Source organism: Cloeon dipterum, chromosome 1, assembly GCF_949628265.1.
Source record: "Cloeon dipterum chromosome 1, ieCloDipt1.1, whole genome shotgun sequence".
NCBI lineage: Eukaryota > Metazoa > Arthropoda > Insecta > Ephemeroptera > Baetidae > Cloeon > Cloeon dipterum.
The window spans coordinates 27,530,949-27,553,431 of NC_088786.1; the positions used below are offsets into that span (position 1 = coordinate 27,530,949).

The 22,483-nt window shown below is 39.2% G+C and overlaps 5 protein-coding genes across 9 annotated transcripts; 3 read left to right on the forward strand and 2 right to left on the reverse strand.

Moving 5' to 3' along the window:
* Nucleotides 1-192: 192 nt before the first annotated feature.
* Nucleotides 193-5,935, forward strand: LOC135948486 (probable phosphorylase b kinase regulatory subunit beta). 2 transcript variants are annotated; one of them, XM_065497789.1, is made up of 21 exons: nucleotides 193-379; nucleotides 464-576; nucleotides 625-760; nucleotides 822-1,029; nucleotides 1,091-1,287; nucleotides 1,567-1,726; nucleotides 1,782-1,976; nucleotides 2,054-2,192; nucleotides 2,339-2,583; nucleotides 2,925-2,939; nucleotides 3,369-3,599; nucleotides 3,651-3,838; nucleotides 3,908-4,023; nucleotides 4,075-4,217; nucleotides 4,270-4,402; nucleotides 4,557-4,699; nucleotides 4,755-5,092; nucleotides 5,146-5,215; nucleotides 5,268-5,438; nucleotides 5,497-5,604; nucleotides 5,660-5,935. In XM_065497789.1, exons 1-21 carry the CDS (start codon nucleotides 363-365, stop codon nucleotides 5,831-5,833), a joined length of 3,240 nt encoding a protein of 1,079 aa, XP_065353861.1. In that variant the 5' UTR covers nucleotides 193-362; the 3' UTR covers nucleotides 5,834-5,935. The 2 variants fall into 2 exon arrangements, with proteins under 2 accessions (XP_065353861.1, XP_065353862.1); XM_065497790.1 differs by lacking the exon at nucleotides 2,925-2,939.
* Nucleotides 5,927-9,395, reverse strand: LOC135948490 (E3 ubiquitin-protein ligase RNF26-like). The gene is made up of 4 exons (XM_065497798.1): nucleotides 9,296-9,395; nucleotides 8,327-8,745; nucleotides 7,719-8,095; nucleotides 5,927-6,934 (listed from the first exon to the last, which is right to left on the reverse strand). The coding sequence occupies exons 2-4, from the start codon at nucleotides 8,696-8,698 to the stop codon at nucleotides 6,592-6,594; spliced, it is 1,092 nt and encodes a 363-aa protein (XP_065353870.1). The 5' UTR covers nucleotides 8,699-8,745; nucleotides 9,296-9,395; the 3' UTR covers nucleotides 5,927-6,591.
* A 287-nt stretch (nucleotides 9,396-9,682) lies between these two features.
* Nucleotides 9,683-12,830, forward strand: Cog6 (conserved oligomeric Golgi complex subunit 6). The gene is made up of 11 exons (XM_065497792.1): nucleotides 9,683-9,763; nucleotides 9,814-9,934; nucleotides 9,999-10,109; nucleotides 10,286-10,449; nucleotides 10,511-10,864; nucleotides 10,916-11,136; nucleotides 11,191-11,351; nucleotides 11,403-11,630; nucleotides 12,110-12,271; nucleotides 12,333-12,494; nucleotides 12,551-12,830. The coding sequence occupies exons 2-11, from the start codon at nucleotides 9,845-9,847 to the stop codon at nucleotides 12,782-12,784; spliced, it is 1,887 nt and encodes a 628-aa protein (XP_065353864.1). The 5' UTR covers nucleotides 9,683-9,763; nucleotides 9,814-9,844; the 3' UTR covers nucleotides 12,785-12,830.
* Nucleotides 12,831-12,932: 102 nt separating this feature from the next.
* LOC135948488 (E3 ubiquitin-protein ligase RNF103-like) lies at nucleotides 12,933-18,720 on the reverse strand. Of its 4 annotated transcripts, none has more exons than XM_065497795.1 (10): nucleotides 18,565-18,720; nucleotides 16,403-16,533; nucleotides 16,191-16,339; nucleotides 15,890-16,038; nucleotides 15,720-15,835; nucleotides 15,550-15,661; nucleotides 15,281-15,493; nucleotides 14,904-15,226; nucleotides 14,489-14,743; nucleotides 12,933-14,348 (listed from the first exon to the last, which is right to left on the reverse strand). In XM_065497795.1, exons 2-10 carry the CDS (start codon nucleotides 16,489-16,491, stop codon nucleotides 13,913-13,915), a joined length of 1,842 nt encoding a protein of 613 aa, XP_065353867.1. In that variant the 5' UTR covers nucleotides 16,492-16,533; nucleotides 18,565-18,720; the 3' UTR covers nucleotides 12,933-13,912. The 4 variants fall into 4 exon arrangements, with proteins under 4 accessions (XP_065353867.1, XP_065353865.1, XP_065353868.1 ...); XM_065497793.1 differs by lacking the exon at nucleotides 18,565-18,720 and adding an exon at nucleotides 16,700-16,922; XM_065497796.1 differs by lacking the exon at nucleotides 18,565-18,720 and adding an exon at nucleotides 16,591-16,698.
* A 2,264-nt stretch (nucleotides 18,721-20,984) lies between these two features.
* LOC135948491 (red pigment-concentrating prohormone-like) lies at nucleotides 20,985-22,304 on the forward strand. The gene is made up of 5 exons (XM_065497799.1): nucleotides 20,985-21,142; nucleotides 21,244-21,343; nucleotides 21,470-21,553; nucleotides 21,805-21,942; nucleotides 22,006-22,304. Exons 2-5 carry the CDS (start codon nucleotides 21,248-21,250, stop codon nucleotides 22,051-22,053), a joined length of 366 nt encoding a protein of 121 aa, XP_065353871.1. The 5' UTR covers nucleotides 20,985-21,142; nucleotides 21,244-21,247; the 3' UTR covers nucleotides 22,054-22,304.
* Nucleotides 22,305-22,483: the final 179 nt, after the last annotated feature.

A 22,483-nucleotide genomic window follows, 5' to 3' on the forward strand; every position in this document is an offset into this window, starting at 1 on the left:
TCGGAAAATATCTTTTGGCACTGTTCGCAATTCCCACATACTTCATAATGAGTTGATTTCCTGCGACTATCACACACGAAAAATCTCCTTCTTTACTCGTGTTCTTGGCGCGCTTATCGTTTTGGTTCTGAATCTGGGCCAATGACAATCGCGAAGGGGAGGGGCTTAGTGCCCTTGGCACCACGGCACCAGCGGTCCAGAAGCATACAAATAACTTAAAACCATTAGAGTCGTATTTTGTGTGAATTTTTGTCAGCTGAACAATTTACCGAGTTGACAGCAACATGAATAAGTAGAGGCCCGTTACTGCACTTGTTTGTGGGTGAAATTGTATAATCGGACAGGAGGACAACTGCACCAAAATGTTGAAAGTGGAGATGTAAGTTTTCCTGTCATAAATATTTTTCATGTCGATTTAGTCCGTAAAATTTTTGGAAATATGATTGATTACGATTGTTTTCAGGAACCCGAGCACCTGCTTTGTAAATTCCCCCGACACGTCTGAGGGGGAAAGTCACCTGAAAACGTCGAATTACGAAAAAACTGTTCAGCAGCTGGACATTTACTATGGCACAGGTAAAAAGTATTTTCTTGGATATTATACTTTATAATTTGAATTGACAGTCAAGAGACAGTTGCTGCGATTCCAAAGCTGCAGTAATGGTCTTTTCCCCATCATGTCAAATGATCTTAACATCGGAAGTGTTCGGGACAGCATCTATTGTGCTGCAGCTGTTTGGAGTCTCTATCAAGCCTACCGGTAGCTGATAATTAATTTCTCAGCCTTATGGAACGAGGTGCTCAATATTTTATGTCTCAAGCCGAATAGACGACGACCGTGGCAAGTCTTATGAGCTAGGACAATCAGCTGTCAAGTGCATGCGAGGAATCCTCGTGTGCTGGATAAAACAGGCGTCACGGGTGGAAAAATTCAAGAAAAACCAATCTCTGAAAAATGCTCTGCACTGCAAATTCCACCTTATGACAGGTGCAGAGGTGTACACTGAGGATGAATACAACCATTTACAAGTATGTACAACAAAATTATGTGTCAAATACATATAGTGTTAATTTGAATAATTTTCTCTAGATTGATGTCGTGTCGCTTTATTTGATTTACTTGGTCCAAATGATTTCATCTGGACTGCAAATCGTTTACACCAAGGATGAAGTCACCTTTGTACAGAATCTAGTGTATTATGTAGAGCGAGCTTATCGCACGCCTGACTTTGGAATGTGGGAAAGAGGCACAAGATACAATGACGGCTCTCCTGAGATTCATGCCAGGTATCAAAAAATCATGCTTTTCTGGTTTGACCAGTGATTTAACAATATTTCTAACACTTTATTTACTTTGCCACATTTTGCCGTTAAAATTCAAATATAATTATCAAGATAATTAGTCCTAGCACAAATTGCTACCAAGATAAAATATAAAGTCAAACAAGTTTTAAACTCGACCCCATTTTATTAATTTATTCACAACATAATTAAATCAAATTTTAAATCTGGTTGTGAGATTCAAAATCGTATAGAGCTTAAGTTGGGCATGCAACTTGTTTGCAGCTCCATTGGCATGGCAAAGTCTGCTCTTGAGGCCATCAATGGCTGCAACCTGTTTGGCGAAAAGGGTGCCTCGTGGTCTGTTGTCTATGTTGACATTGACGCGCACAACAGGAATAGGTCAATCTTCGAGACACTCTTGCCGAGGGAGAGTAGCTCAAAGGTAGCCAAAATTGGACATAATTGCTTTTGAGATAAAACAACTTTGTTAATTGCAGGAGATAGACGTTTCATTGATGGCCACTGTCTCCTATCCGGCGTTTGCAACACACGACGAGCATCTGCTTGCCGAAACAAAAAAGAGTCTTTTGACTCTGAGAGGCACATACGGTTTCAAGAGGTTCTCCAGAGATGGCTACAAGTGTCCTTTGGAAAATCCTTGCGAAAGGTTCTACAAGGAAGGACAAACAAAGGTTAGATATTGCAGTAATTTTTTACAGATAGGAATTTTAGATAAGTGATATTCGGGTAAAGGTTAAAATATTTGTAGGAGTTTGAGGGATTAGAGAGCGAGTGGCCACTGTTTTACATCTACATGATAATCGATGGTGTCTTCAGAAACCTCCCTGAGCAAGTAGAGGAATATCAGAATCTACTCCAACCACGCATTAGCACTGACAGCCATGGAGGTAATATTTGATTCTCCCAGCGAAAATCGTGGGCTTAATACATCAAACATCTAACTGATTTTTGTTTGATTCAAATGTCTCAAAAATTCTCTGGGCTGGCTAAATTTGTCTCTTTTTAGATGCCAACTAATGTTTAACTTCTGTAGACCCAGTGATCCCAATGTACTTCTCCGTCATGCCTGGTTATGAGGAGGCGGAAAAGGCTGATCCAGGTAGCCAGCGCCGTCGGGGCGCGCCCAGTAACGGCTATCACCTCTGGTCGCAAGCCTTATTCGTGATTGCACAGTTGTTGACTGGAGGTTTGCTTCACATCAACGAGCTAGATCCGATCAGAAGGTACCTGCCTTCGTACAACAGGCCCAGGAAAGCAGGCAGATATTCCGCTTTTCAGGTATGATGAAATTATGATACTGGTCGATTTGCTGTGGGAAAGCCTTTTTGTTCTCAACTTACACTACTATTCATAATATATTTTTATTTAGCTTCATTCTTTGGGTTTAAATTTTTTTAAATTTTTTTTAGGTCTGCATTACGGCTTTTATTGTCTTTAACCAATTGGTAACACATTTTTATGAAGAATTTTCCAATTCCAACATCTTTCATCTAAAATCAGTGCTTAGATAGAACAAGGATAAACCTATCCTTTAATTCTGCAAATTCAATAATACTAATCATTTGTGTTTTGATGGTCCTCCATTGTACATACATAATTTTGGTTTGCCAACTCTGCAGGCTAAGTCTTCAAATGTAAGTAAAAGAGACTTCCAGCAGTAAGCATGATTTGAATGCCTAAATTTGATGCCTGCTGACTACCTTTAGATTTGGTTGGAGAGAATAGGCGTTTGTTTCATTATGATATCACAACCTACATGCTCCACGTTAGGCTTCTTCACATTACTAGTCTAGTAATGCAAAAGTTGGCAGTTAGCTCATTTTTACTATTATATAATTATAGTAAATATGACTACATGGATTAATAAATTAAACAGCTTCTGTGAATTAGTGCAAATATCATTTGTATAATTTAGTCTGTATGTATGAGCGAGCGTAAAAGTTAAAGTGAGTTTAAAGGGTTTTTGTGTAATTTTGTTCATAATTTGCTAAAACAATGCTTCAATATAGTGCTTGTGTTGTTTTCTGGATGGAGCCTTTTAATTAAGAGATTTTTTTTAACAGGGGATCGCTACTGATTTGGTGGTGCAGGTAGTGCTAATTGCCGAGTCAGCTCGTCTGCAAGCCATGATGGGAACCTATGGCATTCAAACTCAAACTCCTCACGAAGTTGAGCCTGTCCAGATTTGTTCGTCATCGCAACTGGTAAAAATATATCAGCACCTGGGTGTGAACAAAAAACTGGGACTTGAGGGCCGTCCGTCACGACCTATTGGTGCGCTGGGAACAAGCAAAGTACATATTAAAATGATTTATCAGAAGAGTGGTTTTACATTATGAATTCAGATTTACAGAGTGAGCGGCAAAACAGTTTTGTGCTACCCTCTTATTTTTGAGGTGTCTGAGTTTTATTTGTATCGCGACATGGCCCTCCTGATTGATGACATCAAAACAGAACTGCAGTTTATTGGACGCTACTGGCGCCTCTCTGGCCGTCCGACCGCATGCCTCCTGATTAGAGAAGAACACATGAGGTGCAACAACGATTTTACTGCTGGCTCAGTTGGTTTCATATTTATTTATTGCCGTAATAATGATTTCAGAGATCCTCAATTCAAAGAGATGTTAGATCTGCTGGCAATGTTGAAAAAAGGGTATTGTGACGGCCTGAAAGTCAGGGTCGGACGACTTCAGAATCTCATTTCCAGCTCCTGCATAGGTATTTTAGTGTCATAATCGTGGATAAAGTTTTTAATCTAATGGTTTCCAGAGCATTTGGACTTCATGAACAAAATTGAGGACGAAGTTGAAATAAAGCCATTCAAGCAGATTGAACACGAATACATTGGGTACCAAAGCTTAACTGATGTACCTCGTGTTTTAGAGTACAGTGAAACTGAGAGAGACATTGCCGTATGTAAAATAAACTAAATAAAAAAGCAAATTTTGTAAACACCTTTTTTAGAATTTTGATGACCGGCCAACGTGGGATATTGTGGAAGCAATAAGAAACACAGATGGTATTTACGTTAAGAGCAAACTGATCGGAGTTCTGTTGAAGAGAGAGGGACCTCACTATGAATACAGTGGATTGACAGGTGCAATATAAATTATTTGCAAAGAAATACAGAATTATTAAATGATTTTAATTAGCAATGTAGTGTGCTTGTCTTAGACACCATTAACAATCAACACTAAAATTTATTGAAGGCTCACTTGAAAATTGCTTCTTGAAAATTGCTTCTTGTTTAGTGCGGGAGCATTTGCGGGGATTGTACCATCACGCTGGTTGTCTGCACTGCTGGCAGGTGGTTCGTTACTGCAGCAGTCTGCTTGGACACACTGTGGATAGCATCAGTCCTTTCATCACGGCTGTTTTAGTGCATGGCAAACAGGTCTTCTAATTGTTTTCTCTCGTGTGCCACTTCATTTTGAATTTAAAATTTGCAGATTGCAGTTGGTGTTCCTGGCGAACAGGAAACGGTTTTCGACAAGCCTTTGACTCCTGCCGAAATTCAAAAAGTTCTTTATTCCACTGTGCAGCCATTTGATGTAATAGGAGCTGTTCTCCAACAAGAAGTGGTTTTCTACTGTGGGCGTCTCATTGGCACAAATCCCAAGTTGTTTTCTGGAATTTTCAAAATCAGGGTTGGCTGGGTGTTGGAAGCTATGAAGATTTATCTGCAGATGAAGAACTCGTCCCGGCCACTGGAGGCGCTCAGTCCGAGGGAAGTGCGTCAGGTTCTGCACAAAGTGCTTTCAGTGAAGGACTGGGCTAGGCAGGAGAGGTACAAAAATACTCATTCAAACCATGCGTGAACATAATTAATTTGAATTTTAGACTGCCTACTTTGGTCAGGAGAAAGTTGGAGGGCTGTTTGTGCCGTGTGCCTCAAGGGTTCTATCTTCAGGTATTTAAATTTCTGTGAATTAACATTTTGTGATTGACATTTTATGTCGTAGGTGTGGGATGTGATGCAGAGAACACCGCATGGGGTTAAAATTCAAGGGCGGCTCTTGGCGCAGCAGCAGATTCTCACGAACATGTCTAGATCTGAAATCACGTTTGCGCTCTTAATCGAAGAGACACTGAATTGCATCAAGCAGCCAGAATTCAGGCAAATTGTCGTTGAAGTATGACAACTTTTGAACTTTTACACATCAACAACGCTGACTTACATTTTTTTTACAGCTGTTGTGCATTGTTTCAAAAATTCTACAAAGAAATCCAGAACTTAGTTTCAAGAACCTGCTAGACCTAGATAATTTAGTTGATGAAGCTTATCGCATCTTTTGCAAGGCAAGCCCTGAACTTCTGTGTTAACAACATACATTTTAACATAACATTTTTCCAGGACCAAGGAATGACTGCTGGCTCTGATCGTCTTGCTTTCTATTCTGCCCCTCTGAATTTAACAACTGGATATCTAGCAAGAGCTACAGTGAACTCAGTCCTTCGTCTTGGTGAGTTAGATACGTCTGGAGCTGATGACATTGATAATGATGATGACTCCTGTAAGGTTTCGTAGAACTGTTCCCCTTGCCTTGTAATGTGCCATAGTTATGCTCTTTGTTAAAGTTTGGTTATTTTATCTTGGGTGTGACGAATAAAACAGAATTAATAAATAGCATCTATTAAAGCGTTTATTAATTAGCGACTGTTTTCGCATCAAAAACAAAAGAAAATTAAGGATGTAAATTTTTGTAATTTATTACTTTGGAGATCGTTTGAAACGAATAGACATATTTCAAGAGGCACACTTGTACTGAAAGGTTCAGCAATTTTTAAGCTTCCTAGAAGTAAATTAGTACTTGACAATATACAAAATTTACATTGTGCAAATTTGCACTTGGTGCCAACCGTGCCAACAGTCTTCTATGATCTCAAAATAGAATTTTTGACACATCTGTAAGAGCATGTTGAAAAATATGAAATAAAGCCAATTAACTGGTATCAATGCAGTCAAATGGCTGTGCTAGAGACTATTTAATTTGACCACCTATATTGTGCGCAGCTCACAAATAAATTCATTCCACGAAAAATATAATTACGTTTAGCATCACAACTTTAAATTTTTGTTTTGAGATCTTTGCGCATCTGACAATAATTGGAAGAGATTCGAGTTTGAGCACTAGAGGAAAACCAATTGTCAGCTGGCTGAAACCTCTTAAATTAATGTCTTAATCAAGCAGTTGGAGAGCTAGTCAGTGATAGAATTTAGAGCCTCTCAGTAAATTGTTAATTTTTGTTAGGTAACTCGTTGAATTTACAACTAAGTAGGATCTTCTACATGTAGACAGGCACTGCTCTCTCATAATACGTCCTGCAGATTGGACACGAGCTGGTTGTGTTGGAAAGGACGGCACTGCAGTCCAAGCACATGCACAGATGACGACAGGGCATCAGAATGACGCACTTGTTTCGTTCCAAACACACAACGCACAGTTTTTCTTCCTGCTCAACCAAAAGCTGCCGCTTCAAGTTGACTTCTTGCAGGCTTTTTCTGGCTCGAAGGCGCAGTGCCAGAGGTACATCCTCATCATCACTGTCATCCAAGCGATGTCGTTGCATTGAAGTACGACTGCTCTGGCCCATGTGCAAGCATTGCATGACGGTGCACCACATCTTCCTGAAAAACATTTAGCGATGTTTTAATTAAATCAATTTTTTGTTGCCAAACTGGAAGGCCAGCCTGTTGGCTTTGGCTCGCATTGTAAAAGCGTTCCTATGAGTGCAAATAATGTCAAGGCAATGTGATATATTTGGATATTTTGGTATTCTGTTTCTGGCTGCCCAGAGTCGAAGGTGGCATAGGAGTTAGACGCCTCGAGATGCTCATAGCCCACAGGAAGCGCTGAGCAGAGGTTCAAGAAGAAATAGACACTAAAATACGGATAGCAAACGTTTGTTAAGCCAGCGCTAAAATATTATATGAAACATAAATTACGAATTTAAATGTTTCATTAAAATTATCTTTAGAACATAATTCTGCAATTTTAAGAGGAGTTTCCCATGTAATAGCAACTAAATTCAAGAACTAGGCAATGTGAGAAAATAAATAAGTAAGGCATGTATTAAAATTTGTAAATTAACGTTTTAACCTGCTTTATATTACAAAATCAACACTCGTTCAGAATGAAATAAATTGTGTTTATTTATTAAATAAAGAGGCAGTATATTATTTCATATTTTGAAACCTAATCAAAATAATCAAAGTAGCTAAAATATAATTATATATATCTGTGGCCTAATGACCTGCATGTTCAATAAATAAATAAAAATCTGCAGTTAAAACCTGCTCCAAACACCCAAGGTGATTCCATTTAGTTACGTCCAACATCCAACCAAAATATCATATATACTATAAAGATTCTCCCAGGTAGCAAAGGGGATCAATTTAAAAGATATCTCACCTCGCTGTAGTCTTGGCAGTGTATCCAGTCCAGCGTCCAGCCTGAACGATTGTACTTCCGATGGACGATCTCCTCTTGTGCAGCCAGTAGCTTAAAATGAAAGCAGAAACGAGGCCCATGAGGGACTCGACTGGGAAGTCAGTGACAAAGTGGTAGCACCATGACACGGCAGAGCTGGTTTGATTGAGGCAGAACGTTCCAGCCATCTGCGTTTGTTCAGCGATTTCAGTCAGTATCATTATGGCCAAGCTGAGGAAGCTGTACACAAGGTAGACAATGCACAAGGGCACCAGCTGCACGGCGAACCAGCAGCCCTGGCCAATCACCATGAGGATCCATTTGATGAACTCTGCAAAGCTCAGCAGCATACCCCAGATCTGAAGAAGTAGAACACGTTGTGTAGTGAATAAAATTGCAACTTAAAAATTGGCGTTTGTGCATTTCGTATTGCACTTTTGGATTTTGCATATGCTTTCTAGTATAAATAATTAATTAAAGGAGAGTTAAGGGATTAAGTGGAAGGAAGGATTATACCTAACTAATATTTGCTATTTTCAAATTATTTTTTTTCTTTCAATAAGTACCAAAAAATCAAGTGGATTCCTCACCTGCCCTATGGAATCATAGACGAAGAAAACTGAATCAGCCATAGATTGAATGACACTTGCGATCCCATCTTTGACAGTAAATACTGCATTCTTCAAGTTGGCAAAGAGTCCCGACACAAGGTAAGAGAGCACTTGTAGCGCTTCTACTGCCTTGGAGAGAACGTCAGCACTAAAGAAGCAAAAGTCCTCAAAGAGAATTGCCACAAGGCTGGCAAGGGAGTTTAATGCAGCAGCGATGAGTCGTCCTGTAGCAGCGACGGCGGCCACAATAACCGCTCCGCACTTGTAACTGACGAACAGCAAACCCTTAAGGAGATGGCCAGCTGATGCCATGCCTTTTACGATTCCCTCCAACATCGTCATCGCAATCATTGAGTGTCTGACACGATCACCACTCCATTAACGTCTCTGCGGGGATTCTGTAATTTTGTACCAAACAATAATGATTTGATTTGTGCAAATTTTGTTTTGAGTATGTATTAATAAAAAATCACGACTCTCGTTCAAACACTTCTCGGACGAATAGGACGCTCTATGTGAAGGACGGTCCCAAACCATGTTGAATTTAATGGAGGAAAACGAGGAGAGTGAATGATCATGTTATCATATTGTGATTTTTGCAAGCACACATTTTGTGAGAAGTGTAAAAATAGATTTTTAATACACATTTATGTATGTTTGTGTATGAAATATCCATCCTATTCTTTAATGTAATCACACAAAAAGTTTTTATGACAGATATAAAATTATAATAATTATTAATTATATATATGACATCAAGTAATGCTCGATTTGTTTTTTGCATTTAAAACTAAAAAATGTAGATAATAATAATGTGTGTACATAATATGTATCATTATGATACATTAAAATATTTTTTAAAAATTCTTTACCAATAATTATAATTTATTTTTCAAGTAAGTACAGAAACGTGATACATAAGGTGTGAATAAATAATAATGTACATACTTCCTATGGGGACAAGGACTCAAGTTACTACTTCAGATTCAGACTTTCAGTGGGAAGGAAAACATCAACAACAGTGTTTAACAGATGTTTTTACGCATTTCAATTTTTTACTTTGTACCAACTAAACAAAATTAAATATAATGTGTAAAATATAAACTACAAATTTGATAAAGAAAAAACTAATATTGATTTCAAGATGCAAAAATCAATAAAATCAAAAATTTTCATGATGTTTTAGGGAAAAATTGAAAATAATAGTTTATTTATGAAGCTATAATACAGATTAGATTTATGATTGGTGTGGGTGATAATAAAATTATGTAAGCTCTCTGGGTGTGGGGGTGTGAGTGCTTCAGAGGGGTGTAACTTTGTTTACGTTGACGTTGAATTCATACGTTTGCGATTAAATATTGCTGCGACGTACGTGTAAAATATTTAACAAAAAGACAAAACTTATTAGCAAAAAAAGTATACATACGGAGCTTATAGATTTGTGTTAATTTCTTACATACATACAGTTGTTCCCGTTCGAAATTAACCTCCAGCAGAATGGACGAAAAAACCGAAGAAGTGACTGGTTCCACCCAGCTTAACAAAAGGTTGAAAAAAATCCTTGATGTACGACTTGAGAATGATGTAGTAAGTGTGTAAAAATGTTATAAATTGTATCATCAATAAAATACATTTATTTTCTTTTATTTAGGACACTCTAGAGGCCTTGAAAGAACTCTCATCTTTCTACAAGGAAAACACAATTCAGGGAAGAAGAAATTTCGTCAGTCAGATTGAAAAACAAAGTCTGTCAATTAATGAGGTAATTTGCTATGCTGTGCTTATATCGAACAATTAATTTTATATGATTCAAAATAACAAATTTAGGAAATGTTTAAGTATTTTATGCAAAATATCAGTTAACAAAACTCGGTTGTCCGTTCATGAAAATATTTAAATATTATGGCACTTAATTACATATTTGTTCATGGCCTACAGGATTTTTTAAGTGAACTGCGAAAGGTAAAGGAGTCTTTAGATGGCATTCGCAGTGATGTCATCTCAATGAACGATATGGTTCAAGAGATGAAAAGTAGCCTGCACAATACGAAAACCAAAACACACAACCTGATAGAGCAGACAACCAGATTAAAGTCTGAGAGGTGATAAATGCGTGTTTTTTGTTTTCGTACTAAAAGACAAGTTCAAATAATTTTTTCTCAGTCAAAAGTTGAGTCTACAAAAGGAAGTGGCTGGCGAATTTTTGAAAACCTTCCAGTTGAATGCCACAGAACAAGCTCACCTCCGCGGTGATCAAGAAAATACCATTACAAAGGATTTCTTCCCTGTTTTGGCCCGAGTCAACACTATCCACCAGAACTGCAAAATTCTGTTACAAGCAGGTCACCAAACTGCTGCCATTGAAATCATGGAGCAAATGGCACTTTACCAGGAAATTGGCCTGGAGCGTCTTTATCGGTGGACTCTGAATAACTGCAAAAACATCGAGTTGCCAGATGTCAGTCTTCTCCTGGGTGACGCAATGCTTTGGCTGTTAGAAAGACCTGTCCTCTTTCAGTAAGTAGTCTTTTAAAATATTTTTATGAGTTTAATAAATGAATTGAACAGATACGTGTTGGACGAATATGCCACTGCAAGAAGAGCAGTTTTAGTTCGTGGATTCCTAGACGCCTTGACCCTGGGAGGTCCAGGAGGCACGCCAAAGCCAATCGAAATGCATGCCCACGACCCCCAACGCTATGTCGGAGACATGCTTGCATGGCTGCATCAAGCAATACCTGTTGAGGCAGAAAATTTGCAATCCTTGCTGAAAAAATGCGACCACTCACGTAAGAAGCCAACCAGCACTTCTGTCCATCATTTATATAATATGCCGTGTTCAGTAATAGGTGCGCAGATTCAGCAGGCAATGACCAATATCACGGAAGGAGTGTGCCCACCTCTTCAAGTTAGGGTCGAGCAGATTTTAACCAATGACGCAGAGGCGACCGTTTTGTATACAATCACTAACCTGTTAAGGTTCTACCAAAAAGTCATTCAAGAGGTTGAAATATCGAGTATTTGAAAAAAGATAAGCTTATCAATTGAAATTCAGGTTGTGAGTGGTGGCAGTCTCGACAAAAACTTGGAGGAGCTGCACTCAGCTAGTTTTGCAGCCTTCGTACGCACGCTGGATGGCCAGGTGAGGCGCTTGAGTGACCGCATTGAACCGCCTTCAAGTGAGCTTACCCCAGTCCTGGGCATTACGAGGATCATGAGTCTCCTCAGGGACGTGTTGGCTGCAACTAGTGTGGCAGAGCAGAGGAAACAAGATATTTCTCAGGTAGAAAATCTTAGAAAAGGAGTGGTTTTTAATGCTTTTGTTAAAAAAATGACCAGCAATTTTTCCTTTGCAAATAAGAACCTCTGCAGATAAACATGGTTTTTCTAGTGTGCAACAAAGATTAAACTACAGTTAATAAGCATATATGTAGCAAAATAAATAATTTGCCTTTGATCTAGTGCTATAATATTTTAAAATCAAATGAACTTTATTTTATTATGGCTGAATATTTACAAGGTACTATGTAGAACAAATCACTGTCTGTGTCTTTGTGTCTTTACACATACAATTTTAGAGATTTGTATAGTAAAAAAATGGGCTCCTTTCTGGGAACTGCGTTTCTTGGTCTGCCACTAAAAATGAATTTTTCATGCATAATTTTATGCACCTCAAAGTTATATTACGCACATATATGAACAATTTAATTTATTTTTTAAATCTTGTAGACCATTTTTTTAAAACGACTTAACATTTTTCAGATTATCTCCTGTATTGTGGACCCATTACTTCTGGTAGTGAATGAGAGTGCAGTTCGGCTGACTTCCACAGACATGGCAGTCTACATGCTCAATTGCATTTACCAACTGCAGGCTACATTATCACTGTATGAGTATGTGGAGGACAGGTTGGAACGGTTACAGGTACAAATATTTCTGATTGATCAAGATAAGATTTTGTAATACTTTTCTTTAAATGTTATAGGCCCAATCAGAAGCACAGATTGACACTCTGACTTCGGAGCAAACAAGCTTTTTGGTTGCCAACCTTAGCCTCAGTCCTATTTACACAATCCTTCAAGAACAGGATAGAAGTCACCTGAGCACAACTCCAGGAATGGACCCTGCCTCGCTGAAGAATTTCCTTGTACGCTAGCTTAACTTGGCGAAAAATTTTAATCTGAACCTGAATTTTGGTTTTAGTCAAAGCTTGACAGTTTCCTGAGCATGCCAGACATTCTCCTGCTGCCTCAGATACGTCAGCTTCAGAGTTCAAACTACCGCAAAGTTGTGCAGAAACGCTCTTCAGAAGTGATTGCTACCATCTACAAGCAGCTATATGAAGCTGTCCACAATCCAGCTAACTTGTATCAAAATCCTACCATACTGATGCCTCGAAAACCTGAGCAGGTTTTAGAGCTGCTATCACCTCCATGAAAATTATTATCAACAATAGATAAAAATTGTGATCACTATATAAGCTTCAATGTAAATGACATAGCTGAGAAATAAACTATTAAATAAATTGTTTCCAATAAATTTTGAGAGAGTTTAGTTAATTGCTGTTTGGAAAAATAAGAAAAGCTTTATTTTTTGTTCAACTATGAGTTTATTTGTCTAAAAAATGGCATGACTCATGAACGTATCAAACGTTTCAAGCAATCAAACAGAATGCACTCATTTTGTGCACTGTTGGTTCATTTTCCTACAATAAAACACTAATTCTAACTCTTTAAGCTTGAATTGTTTGAACGAAACAAGGCGGTGTTTGCTGGGAGGCACTCACGCGCTTCTATATAAATAATCACAAAATTCACATTTACATATTTATTACTGTATCAAGAAATCTTCCTCTTGATGTATTCGGTACCAAAGTTAGTTTACAAGATTTTAGTCCTTTATGTGGTTTTAAATTCTGTATGATTATGTGAAAGCTGAGATATATTTTGATTTTTATTTAACTTCCGTTCAATGCTATCACCATCAAAATGGAACAGTTTAGATTTTCTCATATTGTGTTTTTAATAATGATATATAGAACTCTGTAGTGCTTTTAGCAACGTTAACAATGTTTCTGAACTAAAGAAAAAAAGGAAGTTTGATAATGCGTACCAAAGCGACACATGATAAAAATACATTCTAAACTCTCTGCTGCATAGTTACTGAAGGGAGTGTTAGTTTGGTTGAGCAGAAATTGTGCCCAGAAAAAATAACTGGCTGATGAATTTGTATATAAATTTGAGCACCCGCTTGACTGTGAAAAGCACAAAGTTAGTCTGCAGCACTCAAATTCCCACGCAAAATGCGAAATCTGACTGATACACCTCCCTCCATTAGTCTATACGGTATTCACTAATATTATTTGGCTGTGAAAACAACTGAGGTTGTCGAGATCGATACGAAACAATGTGCGTTCGTCACTACCCTTCTGGTGGAAACGATGGCAGTACTATCAGAAATACACTGTGATTGCTTTTTCATCACAAATAATAATCACATTATGACAGCAGGATCATGATCCTGCGTACTGAGACGAACTCAAATTGAAAGGCAGTGTGAATCAAATCAATGGTGCTTCTTCCTCTTGTAAGCCGGCCACCTGCAAGACGGGCAGCTGTGGTGGTCCCTGAGCAGCCAGGCCATGATGCACGCCTCGTGGAATGCATGTCCGCATGGCAGCCCGCATAACAGTGACCCTTTCACGTACGACTCGAGGCATATGGCGCATTCTGCTGCCTTAAGAGCTCCTCTTGGCGGGCCCGGATCGTCCTCAGAAGACTCGGCTTCCGTGTCCTTGCCTGGACGCATCACCTCTTCGATGAGGGCTCTGGACATCGGGTCCCGCTTTATGTCGGGCGTCGTTCGGTGCCTCCAGCGGGCGAGGGTGCGCAGGTAGTCGGCGCTGACCAGAGGAGTGAGCCAAAGGCCAGGCACGGCCAGTCGTTGCACCAGCAGCTCTTCTGGATTGGGAGGTCTCTCATCTTCAGACTCTGGCCGTAAGCTGTGGGAACGTAAATTGCTAGCCAGTTAAACTATTGATATTAAATGGGAAATATTTCATGAAGGAGTGGCTGATTTTTCGTGACTTTGTTCAGGGACAAGTGTATTTTTAAGAGGTATCAACAAAGGTTCTTTGCATACCTTGTAAGAGTTATTGTTGGGCTTGGCAAGAGCTGACTCAAAAATCTCCAACCATAGCCTCCACCTTCAGAAGGCTCCTCCAAAAAGCAGTGGCGAACAGCAAGAAGGAAAAGCAACAAAGTGCACAGGAGCACTTTTGGGTAGCGGGCCAGCAGGTTCTGGTCAGCTCTGAGCCAGAGTCCAGGCTTGGACAATGCCATCCAGCGGCTCACACAAGAAAAGGCTTCAGTGAATGGACTGGCCACAAATGGTACCCTATGCAAAATCAAAGTTGAGTCAAAATCTTGGCGGTGGTTAAAATACAAACATTTTTCTCACAATATTCAAGAAAATATTTGGACTAAATTTTGTCATTTTATCGGTTTTAAAAGGAAAAATTTCTGATTTTGTTGCAACAGGCAGCAGTAACTATTACCTGCTGAGGGTGAGAATAGCCAGCCATGCAGCCAGCAGAGCTAAATTGTGTGCCAAAATGGTGAGCAAGCAGCCCAGAAGTGACCTTTTGGTGGCAGCTCTGAGCACTGCCAGCAGCTGACACAGTGCCAGCGAGACTAAAAGCGCGTCATTTGCTTCTGGCTGCACGGCCCTCAAGAAGTTGTGCATGGTTTTAAAATCAAGATGCTCCTCTCGACCGCTTCCGTAGATATAAGAGCCCTGAGGGGTTGAAAGTAGATATGTTGTTCGGCTTTTGATGCCGAGGCTGCTCTTGACAATGTCCTCATCCTCCTTATTTTTCACCTAAAGATTAGCATCAGAAAATGCGTCTTGCGTGAACCAATAATGAAATCAAACCTGCAGCAATCCGAATCGAACCCTTCCAGCGAATTTGACACTGAGGGCTGCCAGGAATAAAGGAGGACTGGAGAGCTTTGTGAGTAAAAGCAGACGCACTTGGCTGTCAGACTCAGACTTGGAGGCAGCTTCGACCCACTGCGTCGCTTCTGAGACGTTTTGGAGTCTTTCAACTCTGTCTGACAGCTGTTGTCGCACCCACGCGATGATTGACTAACGTAAAAATGCAAATGAAGAAAAGACTTCTTGAAAATGAATTATTTCTTTACCTGAGGTTTAGTTGATTTAAAAATTTGCATTAGCACTTTGTCCTTGGCTCTGGTGCCCCTCGGAAGGGCCAACAGTAATAAAGGTTCATGCCAACCTTTGCCGGTGCATAACCTGAGATATGGATTATAATTAAAATGATAATTCAACTCAAGCAATTCAAGAAACTAACCGTCTGTCCAGCTTGCAATCAAAAACACCTGTCCTGATGGCAAAAGGTGCCAGGTGCGCGCACACTAATCTCCAGCTGTAATCATCTAAGGGAGGTTCAGCTCCTTCAGGTGCAACCTGCGTCGTAGAATTTAATAATTTGTTTTAACCAATAATTAGGTTCAAACACACCTGGACCAGCCAAACTGAGTCTTTTGTATCTTCCACCTCTTCGTAAAAGTGCGCACCGCCTGTGAAATGTGATGCAGGTGCAGCAATACGAGCCTTCACCTCATTTTCAGAGGTTTCTAGAACTGCCACTTCTGAGTTGACAACTTGGCCTACGGCGTCACACAAAAATTTTAAAGATAAATCCATTTTCTTTTCGATTTTCAATAGCGACATAAAAAGCAATGAGATTAATAAAACTGTCGACCGTAATTATATTTACTGTTTTACGACGAAATGGTTTTCAATTTCTTCGTGTATTCACCTGAGCTATAAACCAGTTCCGCAAGTTCGTGTTTTTCAACGCAGCCAGCGTAGCCCACCCCCCTGGTGTCCAAGAGGGCTTTGAGCTGTCGCACTCCGAGCACCAGCCGAGGGTCGACCTCTTGGTTCGGCGTCAGCCCTTGCAGGTGCCTGTCGACGAGGCAGAGGTCACCTTACAATGTTAAATGCAACATTGGAGTGGAATGATCTCACCAAATGAGCAGGTCAATTATTCTGGCCACCAGCATGAGCACCAGAAAGTAAGCGACCAGCAGGAGCACCTGGCGCCATCGAGGGTTCATCTTGGTCGTTGTCCACGCACCACGAGTTTTGTCTCACCTGTCCTGCGGGCCAAACAAAACGAAATAAAATGCGGCCGTGTCATTCGTCTATTTCCAGACTAATTTGGATTTCAAATAGGGCAACTCTCGGTCACGTCAAACTTAAGCAGGCTGACGTCACCGCGCAACGCAAAGACCAGTATTACAGGGGTTCAACGCTATTCTGTACCATTCGGGGATGATTTTTCCGAATTGTCAATCAGCCGATGAGCTAAATCTGCTCATTCTGTCAAATCGAGGGGAACGTCACTGGCGAGCAGAGGGGGCGCTAAGGAGCGAAAGGGCAGCACGGCAAGCACCGTCCTTGCGTCGAATGCAGCTGTTCGCCGCTCGACGAATGCAGCTCCGCATCAAACACTACACTTATCGACTGATAACCATAGAGTTGCCAGTGCGTGTTCCCCATTCGTTCGTGTCGTTCATAGGCGGCTCAGATTGCATGTTCGAAATGTGGCGGTGCGGGAAATATTGCACGTACGCCCTGCAACTGCTCTGTGCAATAAAGTGTCAAGCTTTTCCTTTCATCTAAATATTAATACATTATACTTAGTCGGCAACGACAGAGACGACCAAAATACACAACAAGGTGTGGGCCTGGTAAACGAGTGTAATTAAAGGAATTAAATCAAACAAATTATGGACTGACAATAATTAATAAGTAATTTTAATCATTATTGATTTCGTTTAGCAGTTTAATGCATTTCTTAGTTTATTTTACAATCAGAATATTTTGCTGTAGGAATTAAAACAATGCCAAGGTCAAAATGAAAAATTTTATTTTGTGTTACTTTATAAACTAAAAATTATTTTTAATTACAATGTAATGTTGTAAAGGATTTATTGGCTTGAAACGAAAACGCAAATTATTCACACAGAACAGAAAATAATTTTAATTTCTGCTGTAAATTTAAAAAAAAAATATTGCAACCTTCACCAATATTTTAGGTAAAGGTTTATGGATAATACTTCCGCCGAAAATTTTAGTCATACACGGTTTCAAGGTGCAGATGAAGGTAAACAAATATTAAAAGCAGACCCATATAATTATCGTTTCAATCGTGCTGTAGCTGTATCACCTGTAGTCGCTGAGGCGTGTGACCTTTTCAAAGAAATATAGCATTTTGATCATTGCAAAGTCGTAACCGTGAGTAAGCAGAGCGAAAAAACTTGCTCGCATTCACATTTATGAGAGGGCTGCTTACCTCTCAAGTTCATCAATAATTCCAATGATGAAAATAATTTAAAAAAATGGATATTGTCGTTCATATCTTATAATGTGGAATTGGAATTATTGTAATTTACTTGTAATGTGCATTATTATGTTCGATATTACGTTGTAATGCTGTCCGAAAATTTGAAAATCGCAAATAAGTAAATATACATCTCTAGTGGGGTTTGCGATCCCCAGTAATGAACTCCTACGATTGCTCATTTTAGTAATTTTTGTGCCTTGGTGACCTCCTCTCCCTACGTTCAGATGTTTTTTTTTTCAAAATCATTTGATTTTGAAATAAATATGCTTTTCCAGTATCAATGTGCAATTAATAAATTTTATGTGTTTTGCTAAACAATTTACCAATTATTACAATCACGGATAAAATGCTACTTTAGACATGATGACATGATTATATGAAATTAATTTTGTCGATTATTCTGAAAAATAAAAGTGAAGACCAAATATTTAGCACATAACACGTAAACGATTAGGATACAAAAATTAATCGTCTAGTTCCTTAACCTGAATCAAAATGATGAGTACGGCGATTGTCAACAAATTTCAGGTAGAAGGAAAAAATCGATATATATTGCGCGCGTCACACGCGTGTGATCGCACCTCTGTTTTTCCAGAGCAAAATTTTTATATTTCCAACCTTGTCCGTGCCACTCGTTCAGAGGACTCGTTTTAATTAAAAATAACACCGCGATAACTCAATTTTGCGGTGTCGTCACGAGCAAAGGTCTAAAAAGCCGTAGAATTGGGTGTCACACATTTTACAACGCGCGTTAGTGGGTCAAAACTATAGATATACTCACGATTAGGACAACAACTAGATGAAGGCGATGAGCATCCTCCTAACAGGATCACAAGGAGATATTCATCCAGAAAAGCGGAGAACAAGGCGCAAGGCGCAATCGACAAGAGTCAAAACACAAGTAAAAAGGCGCGCTCGAGAGAGCCAGGGCGAAATTCAGCAAAGCGGCCTTCTGCTTTTGTAACTTTCACCTGGCGAGCCATTCAAGGTCTGCGCGTTATATTCGCCAAAGGTTTGCAGCCGGTGGAAAGGCAGCACCTTTACAGTTATGCAACTACAGAGAGAAGTTCAGTGCTGTGTGTGTTTCTGCTCTCTCACATCGAGGGAAATTGCAACAAAATCTTGTAGAAACTTAAAAAGCTAATTGTTGTTTTGTGTTACATGCTTAATAATCATCATTTGTGAGTGGATTGCGAAAAATGTAATGCTATAATTTCAATTGATTCCTGCCAATTGCTATATAGAAATAAAAATGGAAAGGTATCAAAAGGCGTAAGTTAGGTACGAGAAGTAAAATCTAAAGGAACATTATACAAAAGAACAACTCACCGCACTGATCCACGCAACTATATTCGGCTCCATTGTTTTATAGTATTCATGTAATTTTTTGATTTGCTACTAGTATCAATTTAAGAGATTTATAGAGCTTTACAAATGGCAGATTTTTCCTATTAGGTGAAATTACTTGATTAAAAAATTTCTGCCAGCATTAAAAATTGAAAAAAAAACACTTCCCAAACAAATGGAACTATACTCTGCTATTAAATACAGTAGTATGTTCCCAGAAGACGTTGTCAACAAGTGTACTTTGATTCAACAGCTGGCGATTTTCCATCTTCCATCAGCTCGGGCTTCAATAGAGAGCGTATTTGTCAAATTGTAATTTCGCTGATGCGCCGCGCGGATGAAAAGGGGCCGGCGAACACAATGGACAAATGTAGAGTAAAACCAAACGAAAAAGATCAACCGCGGTCGGCGCTGAGAGCTGGCGCACTCGGTGGTGCGCGCAAAATAATATTTTCATTTGACAAAAAATGTGCCGCTTTTGTGGTCGGCACGCGTGTGTTGGTTTTTCTCTGTGTATGCTTGTGCTCCCTGTGAGTGAGCGAGTCTCCCACGCTGCGCCTTTCTGCGCCTTGTGCACTTGAAGTGATTGCATGAGATTCATTCAAACACCAGCCGAGTCCTCCTCATTAGACAGAGGGCCTCTTGATTAATTATTTCGCGCCCCGCGTGTGATAACTAGAGGATGACGTGCGTGGTCTGCGCCGAAGGGCTTCACTTGATTTTCTCTCATTCTCATTCGACGCACATCCTCTTATTTCGCGATCCGAGGCGACACACACGCGGGCGCCGCTTTCATTACGCTATTCCACACTTCTTGCACTTTTGCGAGCTCAGGTTTGCAAAATTTTCACATTGTGTGGCACAACCTTCTAAAGCTGCGGGTTAATATTTATTTTTTTATACAAATTTGTGGCTGCGAACCATCTAAGGAAGATTTTAATTTGCATTCGGTAAATTTGCAGAAAATTATGAAAATATAAAAAACAGTTTTAATTGAATTCAGGACATGAAATTATATGGGCTGTGGAGAGTGGTTTTATTAGGTAAAATGTGCTCATATTTTATTCATGACTTCTCAGCAACTATTTAAAACACAATTTCTTTTATTAGTTCAATTTTTTGGTATTTATTTGCTTTGTGATCTGACTTATTTTAAAATATTTGTACGAAAAATTTTAAATTAAGCGCAGTTATTCAACATTTATTTGTATGCCTAACATTTAAGTGGTATTGCAATCTACCCTAGAAATAACTACATATGTATTTGAGGAAGATGCGGAGACAGAAGCAACAGCTTTTTTAAACGCAGATTGAAAAAATAGTTACATTAGAATTTGATTTACGCTAAATTTTTCCAAGCAAATTGTGAATTTTACAATGTGTGCCCTCCTTAATACGGCACGTGCCTTGTTGAAAGATGTGCTTTGAATTCATTGATGAATGATATGCGCGTGTGCGCGGCTTAATTATACGGTGCGAAAACCAAACATACCTGCATTGACTGTTAAACATAACCTTAACTGTGAGGGAAATCCTCAGATAAATCTTTAAAAGCATTATCGATAATAGCATGAAGCTTTTTTAAAAGACGTTTAGAAATGAATTGCTGAAAAATACTTTAAGAGTTTTATTGATTAATTCAATAAATAAAACTTTAAAATCCCACAAAAACAAATAACATCCATCATTTATGAATGCAACTTTTGATATTTAATTTCAATTTAAGTTAAGTTTTTTTGGCTGACAAGCTAACAGGCATGGTTTTTTTTGTAGTAAACAATTATTGTAAATATTAAAATTTATTTTACAGACATTACGTTTGCAATTTCAATCGTCCTTAGCCCTGATGAACCAGCTCAAACTCAAAGGGATAGGCATGCATGCAAACGTACGCCGGTGAGAAGCTGCGCGCAGCATGAGCGTAGGCAGAAGTGCTCGCTATAAGAGCCGCAACCCTGCCATCCCTCATCCATTCTCACCCGAAACCCCACTGGACCAATACACTGCTGCAGGTGCCCTCATTTTCTCAATTCACGCTCTTTGTTTCACTGAGTGTCCCGAAATCCTCTTGTCTTGGCGTCTTTAACAAAGTAAAAAACTCGGCTTATTTCAGTGCGATGGCTCTGAGTGCACAGTCTGGCAAGCCTTTACTTATCCTGGGCCTGCTCTCCACATATCTTTTGGTTTTCTGCCTCGATTCAGCCGATGCTCAGGTAGGAGATCGTTATTGTGATATTGTTTTTGAGCGGAAAAATCTTAAACTCTATCTGCACTTTTGTAAATATCACTTATGCACCGTAATTTGTACATTTTAGAATCTTTCTCTGTAATTTTGCTAGATCAACTACTCCCCTGGATGGGGCAAGAGAAATGGAGTAAGAATTGAAAGTGCTCAGGAGGTTACTGGCTCATCACCTCAAGGGGTATTTCCTTAATATGTACAAATTTATGACTTATTACTTCCTTTGGTTAAAAATGTATTTTTCTTTCAATCCAGGTCTTGTGTTTTGTGGTTTGAGTTCACTGGAATGCTGAATATGTGCATGTAATTCAAGGTTTTATTTCAGGTCTACAGATATCTATAATTATGTTTGCTTGAATGTATCGAATGAATTAGTTTTTTTTCTACAGAATTTCCGTGAAACTACATCTGAAGTATAGCAACCTTTTTTAGGTGAACTTCTCACCGGGATGGGGCAAGCGTGGACTATCAGGAGCTGCTGGCCCTGGCGTGGGAATTCCGCAAGAGCTCCGGGACTCGTCATGCAAATCATCCATGGACACGATTCTTCACATTTACAAGCTGGTGCAGGTATGATTAATTCAGCTGCACAGAGGAAATTGAAAAATGGCATGATCGTTTTTCAAATTACAGGCCGAGGCGCAAAAGTTGACCAACTGTGAGAAGTTTGGCAGTGAATGATGAAGTCCGGTATCCTGCACCATCCAGCACACATTATTTGAGGAATATTTTTAGAAGACGCGTTGAAGCAAAAAAGGGCTATGTCATACAATTGTAATTCGTTTTTAAAACAAGAGGCTGGGCTTTGATTTAACTTTGCAGCAAGTGTGTATCTCATTTTTTGCTTCAGATGCTTGATTTTTAATTGCTAATAATTATTATTTCTACAAACGATTTGTAAATAAAAACAAATTAATTTACCGTAGCCCTTATTTTGAGCAGTTTCTTTTCAAATTTGCTCCTCAAATCCCAAGATCAAACTTAACTGTTTTTATCATGATAGATAATTTTCCCATGAAAAAATTCTACTTGCTCAAAGTAAAGTAGCATGTATAATCGGCTTGATAGAAACCACGGGGGTCAGTTAATAGATCGCGGTACTGTTGGTACC